Below are 12,665 nucleotides of genomic sequence, written 5' to 3'. Positions count from 1 at the left end.
AAATATCTACTGAATGCAGACACGGGGCCAGGCACCAAGTGTTTCAGAACGCACCTTCGGAGGAACAGACAAAAGTCCCCTAATTTGGCCTCCAGGTGCACTGTGTTCTAGGTGGGTGTCCATCCCGCCCACCACCCTGCAATCGCAACCAGCGGGAAAACGGCAATGCTGGCCTTCTCCATGTACACGATCCCCTCCAGATTATGTTCTCCATGGAAACCAAACTAACTGGGTAAATCAAGAAGTGGGGTTCAGAGACAGAGGGGAGGTGGCTCCTGAGCTAAATGCTAAAAGGGATAGTGAGAATGATGCTGGCAACGTTCTGTTTTTCAGCCGGGCAGTAGCTATGTGGATGTTTGCTTTATATTGTTACGCTGCACATGTATACTTTATGCACACTGTATATGTGTTATATGTCATATAATAATGCCTAAAGGAAAAAAAAAGAAGTGCAAAAGTGAACTAGGGGCCAGGGCAGTCCAGGCCATGAGGGTAGTATGGACTGACCACAGTATTTTGAGCAGGGGAGTTGGTGGCCCCATGTTTTGTGCACACTGACATTCTTTTGCATGTAGGAAGGCAGTGTCTCATACATGCAATAGTCAGGATATAAAGCATACACACACCTTTCTTTAAAAATTATTTTAAGACATTCTAGATAATATAGGTAAAAATATTTTAAAATGAATGAAAAGTGAATGATTGCCTAAGTAAGCCTGGACACTGGCACTGGATGTCCAGTGAGGCTGACATCTGCTCAGCGGGGTCTGTCTTCCTTCGTCACTGGCTGGGGTCTGGTGTGGTGACAAGAACTACCAGTTGTAAGCATTAAATTACACTTGTCTGAATGTTGGTAAATTTTGTCACTGAACTGAATTTGACTACAAAGTTATTCTTAACGAATGCATAAAATGCAAATAGCCCAGCTGGTGTGGTTCAGTGGTTGAGTGTCAATCTATGAACCAGGAGGTCACGGTTCGATTCCCGGTCAGGGCACATGCCGAGGTTGCAGGCTCTATCCCCAGTGGGGGAAGTGCAGGGGGCAGCAAATGGTTCTTTCTCATCATTGATGTCTCTAGCTTTCTCTCCCTTCCTCTCCAAAATCAATAAAAATATATTTTAAAAAACAGTGGTATCTACATAATGGTAGATTTTGTTACAAACTAAATTTGACTAGTGTGATTTTTTTTTTCCATTTAATGCAATAGTCCATCTGAAACACATTTCAGATAATGGTGAGCTCAGCAAACAGAAAGTACTGAAAATGTTAACAATGCTTGGGAATTGGGAGTAAGTTTGTTTTCATCTTTATATTTTCTACAGAATGTATGCATTAAATGTATTACTGAAAAGAGGCCATCTTCCCGCATTTCCCCACTTTTATTCTTCCTTTGTTAATACTATTTTGTCCTTCTAATTATAATCTTACCACATAAACACTAGTGATACCTGGGAGACATGAAAAAGTCCCCACACAAAACCTGCCTGTTCCACTTGCTTTTAAGAATCACATTATCGATACTTTTCTCAAGTCATTAAACTTTTGTACAAACCTTTTGAAATAGCTACAAACTATATTCAAACCATTAAGATAGTATATTTAACTAACCTTCAAGTCAGATTCAGAATTTTTTATAAAAAAAAAAGTCACTAATATGAACAATTTTACTCTCAAATCTGTGTCCTCATTTCAGATTATTTGCTTAGGAGAAGAGTGGAATGGCTATCATTAAGCCCTGTAATACATGCGGTTCAAATTGCTTTTTAAAAAGCTCATTTCAATTTGCACTCTCACGAGAGGAGATGTGGCTTTTCATATTACCGAGACCTTGCTGGCAAAGCACCGGCACATATTCTAACAATGAGTATTTGTTCATTCGGTAGTAGGAGAAAAGCTACCGCAATGTATTTTAAAATTAGTTTTCACTTCTTTGATTATAAAATAAATTAGAAATTTTCATGTGTTTTTCAACTATTGTATTTTCTTTTGTACTTTATTTTTCTCTGGGATTTCAAATTTTCTTATTTAGGTTAAATTTTTTATTTAAATCAATTTTCAGGGCTCATTATATATTAATGATACTATCCATTCATCTACAGTATTTATGGCAGACCTATTTCCAGTTCGGCAGATATTTCTCTATTTGGTTGATGTATAGATTACTTTAATATTTATGAGCTCAGATCCATTATCCTTTTCCTTTGCATTTTCTTTCATGGCTTTGATTCTTAGAAAGCCCTTCCTTCCCCTTTTAGAGATTAGATTCATATCTATTTCCCTATGGTTCTATTATGGTTTCTTTTCTTTCATTTAATGCTATAGCTCATCTGAAATTCACTTTGGGATATGGCAAGCTGTTAGAATCTAAACTGTTTTCTTTTCCAAAGAGCTAGGCAATTTACCTAATTGTCTTACAAATAATCCATTCACTGTCCACCATTTTCCAATGCTTCCTCTATGTTTGATCTTACTTTGATAACAACAAACAAACAAAACACCCCAAACCATGCCTTTTTATTTGAAGAAGAAAAGACAAGGACCTATTAATAATTACTGCTGGGTGTCAGTTACTGTTCTAAGAACTCTGCACATCATGCGTTTCATCTTCCCAACAACCCCATGCGGTAAGCATTTTCCTTCCCCCATTTCACAGATGAAGGAATGGAAGCTGAGAGGAGCCACTCTGGGTAGTGGGTTCATCCAGCAGGCTGGCTCTGGAGTCTGCATGACACAGACTGCCCCTGCAAGAAGCAAGCTTCCCTTTCCTAATTCCCACTCAGGGGAGACACCTCACCTGGACCCTAATGGTTTAACCTGGAGCTGATTACAATAGCCGAGATCTGGAAGCAGCCCAAGGGCCCATCTATAGATGAGTGAATAAAAAAGCTGTGGTATATTTACACAATAGAATACTACTCAGCCATAAAAAGGAAATCTTACCCTTTGTGACAGCATAGGTAGACCTAGAGAGCATTATGCTAAATGAAATAAGCCAGAGAGAGACAAGTACCATATGATTTCACTCATAAGTGGAATTTCATGAATAAAATGAACTAACAAGCCAAATAGAAACACTCATAGGCCCGGCCAGCACGGCTCAGTGCTTGAGCGTTGACCTATAAACCAGTGGGTCACAGTTCAATTCCTGGTCAGGGCACATGCCGGGGTTGTGGGCTTGATCCCCAGTTTGGGGAGTGCAGGAGACAGCCGATCAATGATTCTCATCATTGATGTTTCTCTATTCCTCTCCTTTCCTCTCTGAAATCAATAAAAAAAAAGAAAAAGAAAAGAAACAGACTCATAGAGAACAGACTGACAGCTGTCAGAGTGAAGGGGAATTGGAGGGCTGGGTGAAAAAGGCGAGAGGATTAAGCAAACACACACACCGGCACAGGCACAGGTACACACACACACACACACACACACACACACACACACACACACCCTCATAGACACAGACAACAGTATGGTGATTACCAGAGAGAAAGGTGGGTGGGGGAAGGTAGAAGAAGGTAAAGGGGGGGATAAATGGTGATGGAAGGAGACTTGATTTGGGATGGTGAACACATAGTACAATATACAGATGATTTGTTATAGACCCGTACACTTAAAAAACTATATAATTTTATTAACCAATGTCATCCCAATAAATTCAGTAAAAATTAAAATCATAAAAGGCACCAGGCACAAAGTAGGAAAATTCATAACTATAGAAAGAGTAAACACGCTAAGTCAAAGAGAGCCTTGCTAGCATCAGTCTATACTCAGAGGTGGAGAATGTGTGTATAAAATGCACATGTGTGTATATAAAAATGTATATTTTTAGTGAAAAACAATACACACACACAATAAAGAAGACCATACATCAAAATGTACACATTATCTATGCCTAGATCCAATCCCAGCTACATGGCTGATAGGCTATAAAACTTAGGTAATTCATTTAAGCTCTCTAAGTCTCAGCTTTCTTATCAATACAATGGGAAATACTACTACTACCTCATAAGGTGACAGTGAAATGAATTCATATGTAAAAAGCACTTAGAATAGTGCGTGGCATTTTGAAAGCACCCAGTAAGTGTTCATTGCTATTATTATTATTTTAAAACTTTTCTAAAACCTATATTTATGACATGTATAATAAGAAAAAATTCAGGTGTAGAAAGGTGATATTATCTCATCAGAGGAAATCCGAGAAGCGCATCTGCACCCTTTCTTTGGTGGTAAATGGCTCCGGGCCACAGCATTGAGCAATGGAGAGCTCCAGTCCCCACCTCACTTTATACCCAACTTCCTAGTGAATGTCCCATTTACAGGCCCCAGGGGACTTCAAAATCCAAATGTCCCAAAGAGAACTCATCAGCCACTCCACACCACAGGCTGAAGGCCCGTGCCCATTGTAACATTCCTTTAGTCTCTTCTACCAGCTGGTGAGAGCCCTGCTGTCAGGGACTGCACCATCAAAATCCACTCACTGAATGAATTAATGAATGAGTAAATGAATGAATGACTCTGTTCCTTATTTCCCCCCATCAGAGCAATATACAGCCCACGCTGAGAGCATGTATGGTCTTAATTACCTCCCCGTATGCAATGGTGTTATTGTATCTTCTCATTTCTGGGTAAACGTGGTCCAGGTACCACTGGAAATTCTTACACTTTAAACTTTTCCTTAAGGCTCTTCTTTCAGAGACATCACCTATGTCGATTCCTGGGTTCTGAAAGGAGAGAGAAGCAAAGGGCATTAGTGACCGGGGAGCTCTGGCCGAAGAGAAGCACAGGTGGCGTCACGCTCGGGAAAACAGAGAGAAATCTTAATTCCTCTGCATGCTTACTTGGAAGGTCAGAAGAAGGGCACCTATTTGATCATCTATTTCCCAAGCCAGACATTACTGTCCCCTGAGCGCATCACTCGGTCCCCAATCAGCTGCACCGATCATCGCTGTGCGAAAGGGGTCCCGGGGCACCCTATGGGGCACCCTGTATTCCCAGCTGCGCCTCTCCCACATTTCCTGAGTGACTATCCGAGCCAATTAGAAGAATTATTTGATTAAGACAAGAAAATAGATGCCTCTGCACCACCCCCTGCCTTTCTTTTCTGCACAGGTGTAATTTCCCCCTTTGTTGGCCCTTTGTGGAGTTCATTTATGCAGAAGTGAAAATAATTTTCCATCGCAAAGCTTGTAATAATGTCCTAATGAATAATTCACTCTGCTTTTACAGAAATGAACCTGTAATGGGCTGCTGTGTGCTGACAGGGAGAAATAAAGTAGCTGAAATATGACTCCACAGACTCAGCCACAAGATGGCCCTGAACTAGGGGATACAGGCTGCTCTCCACAGAGGCAGGGAGGCCAGGCAGCATCTTGGGGGTCCAGGAGAGTTCAATGATTTCATTAAGACTTCATCCTCAGCAGCCAAACAATGATTTCCAAAGGAACAGCCCTTTAAATGTCAAACATTAAAATGCAAAAGCAAACCTGGGCACCGATATTTAACTCTTTGTTTTAATTTACTGAGCATGGTTAATGAGAATGGTCACTTGTGAAAAGTGTGGTGGGGACACTGGCATTAGGGACCAGAGGCTGTTTGTGATGATGGAGAAGGCATGGGGATAGTCGGCAGCCCGGAGGTCTCCGGACTCTCAGTCACACCACCATCCTAGGTCACAGCTCCTCATCTGCAAAATGGGAGAAATAACACCTATTCCGCTGACATCACAGGGTGCGGGCAGAGGCGAATGAAGACTGGATTTCACATCCCTCCCCGCCACATGCTATGTGCAGGGCCTTAATAAGCAAGTCACTTTTAGCCTTCAGAGCTTCGGTTTACCCATCTATAAAATGGACATCACACTAGGTTCACATCAGGTTAGCCTTTACCGAGCACTTAATTTTTTGCCATGCTCTGTTCTAAGCCTCATTTTTAGCTTCCCAGGAGCCCTAGGAGATAAATGTGAACAATCCCTGTTGTACAGATGAGGAAACCGAGGCAGATGGTTCCTAAGTCTCGAGGTTGTTTTGAGGGCTAAATGAGATCTTACAAATAAGGAACTTATCTAGTGCCTGGCACATAGTAAGGGCTCACCAGATGTTGCCTATCTTGATATCATAACATGTAAAATCACTTACAATGTCTCAGCTCAAAGCACTCCATTGCCATGGGGGTATTCAATAATGTAGAACCTTATTTCTACAATTGTAACAACAATGATATAAATTCTTCACTTTTATCCTCGTTATCCACAGACCTTACACATATGCAACTGCATTTCTGCTGTTTTGGGCTCCCGCCTCCTGAAAGACAGGGGCTGCCATTTCTCAGCAGGAACATTCTAGGCAATCCTCTCAAGGGCATGGCTTGGACATCTGGCTGATGAGGTAAACCCAGCTGTGGCTGGGGATTCGGCTCACCGTGCTGTGCCGTGGAGGACAAACAACACTCACCGCCATCCCCATATCCCTGCCAGGCGCTGCTCTAAGAATGTCAATGGTACTTAGATTTAGTACTTTAGATGTGGTTCTCACAACCACCGAGGAAGGAGGACCTGCTATTATCCCCGTTTTACAGCTGAGGAACCCAAGGTACAAAGGCTGTCTAAATGGATTCATTCAAGATCTCATAACTAGTACGTGGCGGGGCTGAGACTCAAAGGGCTGCAGTAACACGGGCATTTTCCTAGGCTACCTTCTGGGCAGAATAAGGGGAAGAGCTGAAGAGCCACGTAAACAAGGGATTCAGCAGGCAGTGGGGGCACCTGTCACGAGGCAGCTGGAGCTCCACGGGAGGGCAAGCCGTTAGAGCAGATGACAGGGTCTGGTGCCAAAAGTTTTGGGCAAGGCTCTTCTGGGCACAGTGCATGTTCAGAAGCAGGGCATCCAGATGACTGTAATAAGACTGGGACTAACCCAATACAACCCTTCTAGTCCTTGTAAATAGATTTTGAGGTTTCTGTTGTCACTGTCCCCTGTACAGTGAGGGTTCTAAAACCTGGAGCTCTGTGGGCCCCCTCAAAATGCGTTCATAATTTTTCAAGTCTGAGCATCTTTCTGGGGAGGAAGCATCAGCTTATTAAAGGGATCAATGTCCCGTCCAACACAAGGATCGCTGATGGGGAGGGCTGCTGGACCCTACCTCCAGCGGCAGGTTCCACGCTATGTACACATGAGACTTGTAATCGTCCATCCAGACCTCAGCCACCCGGAGAGCGTTCCTCTTGGTGTAGAAGCCGATGTTGCTATTGTATGGCTTCTTCTTCCGCTCGATGTGGGCCACCCGTGAGCAAGGCAGGACCTCCATGCTGCCCCCGCAGAGCCATACCTGGAGGTGCAAGGACTTCGTTAGCCTGACAGGCATTCCCAGCTGTCACTGCCCCTCCCCGAGGCACCAAGGCAATGGCTCAGGAGACCTAGCATGAGTGAGAAATAACATTTGAACATATAAAGCCATATGAGATTTCAGGGTTGGTTTGTAACCGCAGCCCTAACAACCTAACCTAAGCTAACCTAATTAAAACAGGTAGAAAAGAAGATTTGCGGGAATGTTATAGATATAATAGTCTAGAATATTAAAATCCAGCTCTGGGGAGGAGTGGCCCATAAAGGTGCTCCCGGGGACACATGGCTTTCTCTGTTCTCAGTAGTGCATTGGCATCCATGAAGGCTTTTCCCCCACCTGCTGGAACTGTGCCCTGCAGATCTAGACTGGAAAATTCAAACTAAAAAACACACCATTTCTGTTCACATCAGCACAATGTATACAGGGGTCTGGTTCTGCACTATTAATATGCTCCAATGTGGAGTCCCGAGAGCACAGGTGCCCGGCATTCTGGAAGCATCCACCCCAATAAGATCATGTACAGGATCACTGTTCCTGGAGTATTCAGGTGGAAGGCTGGAGTGATGGTTGCCTTTGAGAGATGCAAAAGCCCAAGGAAGCGACCCCTGCTGTTCTCTGCCTGGGCATGGCAGGCGTCCAGGCTCCCAGGTCCTGCTTCCAGGGGAAAGCTGGGCCATCCAACCATTCTCAGTCCCAGGCAGGAAAAACAAAGCATGTCTGATTGCCCAGAGGATTAATTTGTGAAAGTGAAATGCCTTCCTTCTTGGGAAAAGAGGAATAAGACACAGAAATTTCAGGGACCTGGGAGATGTCCTGCTGTGAGCTCCTGTGTACTCTCCATAAATGACAGTGTGCTGGTGAACTGACTCAGGTCGGTAAAAGTATGCTCCTCCCAGACGGGGTCATTTCAAGCCATTCCACCTTTAGTCTCCTGGAAACCTGCATCCTTGAGGACTTGTCCACCTCTCCTGGGCCTTTATTGATTAAATTTGGTGGCACAATTCAGATGTGTGTGATCCTCTGTTTCTATTTTCCAACTCTGGTTATATCACAGGGAAATCATATACCTCTGGATCATTCTCCCCATCACCAAGAATCCTCTCTCACTGCTCATGCCTTCAATGAGGAGACAGTGAGCTAAGGGATTTGTAGGACAGTGGTGGCTCAGACTAGCTTGATTTTCAACCTAATAACTAGGTGTCCCCTTGGGTTGAGACAGACCCATTACAAGGAAGTCAAGTCAGGGAGGCAAAATATTGCAAAAAAGACATGAAGTTCTATAGTTATGGGCATTAGATAGTTTCAATATTCAGGGGGCTCTGGCTGGGTAGCTTGATTGGTTAGAATGTTGTTTCAATGGGTCAAGGTTGTGGGTTTGATCCCTGGTCAGGGCACACACAAGAAACAGCCAATAAGTGCATAAATAAGTGGAACAACAGATGGATCTCTCTCTCTCTCTCTCTCTCTCTCTCTCTCTCTCTCTCTCCCCCCCCCCCCTTCCTTTCCTCCCTCCCTCCCTCCCAAATAAATAAATATTTTTTAAAAAGATTCAGGGAATAAACAAAAATACGCTTGTGTTCACCAATAAGAAACCTTAATATTGTTAGGATGGCAATACTCCCCAAACTGATCTAAAGATTCAGCTTTCAACAAGGGTGCCAAGACAATTCAATGGGGGAAAAGAATAGTCTTTTAATTGTGTTGGACAACTGTAAAAGAATGCCTTTGGGCCACTACCTCTACAAAAATTAACTATAAATGGATCAGACTTAATGTAAGAGCTAAAACTGTAGAACTCTTAGAAAAAAATACGAGAGCATATTTTCATGACCTTGGATTACGCAAATGTTCAACTGATGAATAGATAAACAAATGTGGTATTTCCATACAATGGAATATTATTTAGCAATAAAAATAAATGGAATGCTGATACATGCTATGATATGAACGAACCTTGAAAATATTATGCTAAGTGAAAGAGGCCAGTCACAAAGAAGCATATATTGCATGATTCCATTTACATGAAATGTCTAGGATAAGAAAATCCATAGAGACAGAAAGTAAACTGACAGTTGCCTAGGGCTGGGGGTGGGTTTGGAGAAAGTAGAGTGACTGCTGGTAGGTATGAGGTTTCTTTTTAGGGTGAACAGAATCTTCTAAAATTGTGTTGATCACTGTATAACTCTAAATATTCTAAAAAGCCACTGAGTTGTACACTTTAAATGGGTGAATTATAATGGTATGTGAATATCTCAACAAAGCTGTGACAAAATAAATAAATCGATAGACAGATAAATAAGTCCACAGAGAGATGGAGAAAAGAAATTCCAGGGCTGGATTCTGAGTTGGGGAGGTTCAGGACGACTGAGGAAAGCCAAGAAGGGGTGGATGCCAAGCAGGGATCACAGGTGCAGGTATATGAAAACCCTCAGCAAAAGCCAAGAACCCAGTTCCAAGAACAGAGCCACCAAGTGGGAACAGAACCTGCAACCAGGCCTATTTGGTGCCAATCCTCGGTAAGCTGTCCAGACCAAGGTCAGTATTGCTCCAAAGCCCGCAGTGCGATTATGCTCACGAGAAGGCTCAAGTGGCCTTGTTAGAAGTAGAGGTGAGAAGGGAAGAGGAGCCTGGTTGCACCCTGTGTCAGATCCCAAATCTCTTAAATGACAAGGGAGTGATGATGTCCCAGGTTGGGAGGCAGGCAATGCAACACTCCTGTCCTGTGTGGCAGGAACCTGGCTTCCTGTGCTGGGATCCGCCATGTGGATATGAGCTGGCATGCTCAGTGAGAACCGACTCTTCCTGTATAGTCTGGGGTGGGGCAAGGGGCTCTCAGACTTTGTTGGATCCAGAAAAGAGAGTGAATTACCATGGTAGGCACTGGCCCAGATTCCTATAACATCACCACAGTCCCTCTCTGTCTGAAGAAACCTGGGTGTCAACTGATAGATGAATGGATAAATAAGAAGTGGTACATATATACAATGGAATATTACTTAGTCATAAAAAATGAAATCTTGCCATTTGCAAGAACATGAATGGAAGCAGTGGTTCTCAACCTTCCTAATGCCGCGACCCTTTAATACAGTTCCTCATGTTGTGGTGACCCCCAACCATAAAATTATTTTCGTTGCTACTTCTTAACTGTAATTTTGATACTGTTATGAATTGTAATGTAAATATCTGATATGCAGGATGTATTTTCAGGGGTCACGACCCACAGGTTGAGAACCGCTGATAGAGGGTATTTTGCTAAGTGAAGTAAGTAAAACAGAGAAAGACAAATACCATATGATTTCACTTATATGTGAACAAAAAAACCAAAACAAATGAATACACAAAACAAAACAGAAACAGATCCATAGATAAAGAAAACAAGCTGATAGTTTCCAAAGGGGAGAGGGGTAAGGAGATAGGTAAGAAAGGGGGAAAAACAAAACAAAACAAAAAAATGAGAGAGAGAGAGAGAGAGAGAGAGAGAGAGAGAGAGAGAGACACAAAACTCTAGGTCCTAAGAAGTCTTAGACCAAAACACATCTCTTCTGCTTCAGAACAATTCATGCCCTGGAAGAAGAAGAGGATACTATGGGAGAGGGCTGCCAGTGGGCAGGTGGCACTGGTATCTCCCACCATCTTGGGAGAGGAGAGGAGGGAGAGGGAGAGGGAGAGGGAGAGGGAGAGGGAGAGGGAGAGGGAGAGGGAGAGGGAGAGGGAGAGGGAGAGGGAGAGGGAGAGGGAGAGGGAGAGTCTTCAAGGGTGTGCTGGTTTAATTCCAACTGATGCATGTTTCATTCATTCATTCAACTCATACCATTTAATAAATATTTCACTAACTGCTTAGATCCTTAAAGATTGTGTCATCAAATTAGGAAAAACTGGTATTCCCAGAATTACCCCTGGATCTCGGCCTGGTCAATGGTCTCCCTGATTGTCCTCTATATTTTCTCAGTTGAAGTCTCACATCTTTCCTTCAAGGACAGGATGAGAAATTGTCTTACATGGCTGGTTCCAAAACCTGGCTATGCCTTTGAATCACTAAAAGAGTTTTTAAAAATTATAAATGTCTGGGTCCCACCCCAGCTCTAAGAATCTAATTCTCCAGGGGTGGAGCTGGGTGTTTAAAGAGTCCCCCCACTTTTTATGTTGTGATGTGTAACCAGGTTTGGGAACCACTAGTCTAGGACTTTTCTGAGGCTGTGGTGTTATGACTCTGTATCACAGGGGCTGAAGAAGCTAGGATGTGCCTGGCCAAAGCCAGTCCAGCCTGGTAGTGGTTCCAGGTGTTGACAAGAGGCAGGGCATCTAATGTGCCAGGTGCTGCCCAGACCACGCTCTCCCAGGGCCGCTGTCACTGAGGTCAGCAAGGGAGGAAAGTGTGGGAGCCTGAAGCCACTGCCAGGTGCAGGTGAAAAGCTGTGGGGGACGCCAAGGAGTCAGAACCAATGTGACTGGTTTGCTTATATCATCTATCTTGTAGGCAGTGGCCTCCAAACGTTTTTGATATTCATTCTCCTCTGGAAAAAAATTAAAGCATAGCCTTCAATATGTTTGGTTTATCCATTTTAAATTATATGCACATGCTACTCTACTAATATATTTTACACATGATAAATTAACATATATATAGAAATTGAAAATGATATGAAAAGGGAAGCATTATTATATCCCTCTTGAGCCCCAGTGGATTTTCTTGTGTGGCCCCCTTTGGAAACCACTAAGAATTCAAATATTCAAGGTCAAGTCTTATCCCTCCATTTTAAGAGACCAGCTGTTTATCATGGGCAGCGGGAAGTATTCAGGAATGAGGAGGTTTGGGCCAAAGTAATCTAGTGAGAATTTTCAACTCTGTCATTGAGAGCCATGATTACATGAAAGCCATTTTTCAGAGATGCTCCCAGCACCCCCGGGAGCACTGCAATTTTGGAAAGAGCCTCAGATGCTGTTACGGGAGGAAGCCCAGAGCCCTCTCCCCACCCCACACCACAATCATTCAAATTGAACAGGAAGCAGCAGGAGCCAGAAAGAAACCCTGGTGCTCTCCTGAGCACCCCATTCCTCAGCACTGGCCAGTCCACCACCAAGTCCTGCAGATGACGACTCCTCCCCATGGCTCAGCTCCACTCACTTCCGATCATACCCACCATGGCCACCAAACCACCTCCTCCTCCACCATCACTCTAAGCTGCCACCTAGACCACAGCAGCCACCACTCCACAGCTCCAGTCAGCAGCAGGTGGTGTGATCTTATCGTGCCATGCCTCGGAACACTTCCTGGCTCTCACTGCTCTGAGAATGAAGCCCAAAATCTGACTGTGGCTTTCCAGGA

General features: G+C 43.6%; 1 protein-coding gene across 5 annotated transcripts in view; it reads right to left on the bottom strand.

Annotated features, from left to right (window-relative positions):
* The window catches only part of GALNT17 (polypeptide N-acetylgalactosaminyltransferase 17), a 421,721-nt gene that overhangs the window by 22,650 nt on the left and 386,406 nt on the right, over positions 1-12,665 (bottom strand). For all 5 annotated transcript variants that reach the window (XM_081090567.1, XM_081090568.1, XM_081090571.1 and 2 more), the window contains exons 7-8: positions 7,136-7,321; positions 4,582-4,719 (exon numbers count right to left, since the gene is read on the bottom strand). In XM_081090567.1, coding sequence (XP_080946693.1) covers positions 4,582-4,719; positions 7,136-7,321 — 324 coding nt within the window. The remainder of the gene's footprint in view (positions 1-4,581; positions 4,720-7,135; positions 7,322-12,665) is intronic.

Source organism: Myotis nattereri (assembly GCF_964212035.1).
Source record: "Myotis nattereri genome assembly, chromosome: 4".
Classification (NCBI taxonomy): domain Eukaryota; kingdom Metazoa; phylum Chordata; class Mammalia; order Chiroptera; family Vespertilionidae; genus Myotis; species Myotis nattereri.
This window is presented reverse-complemented; position numbering and strand designations above follow the sequence as displayed.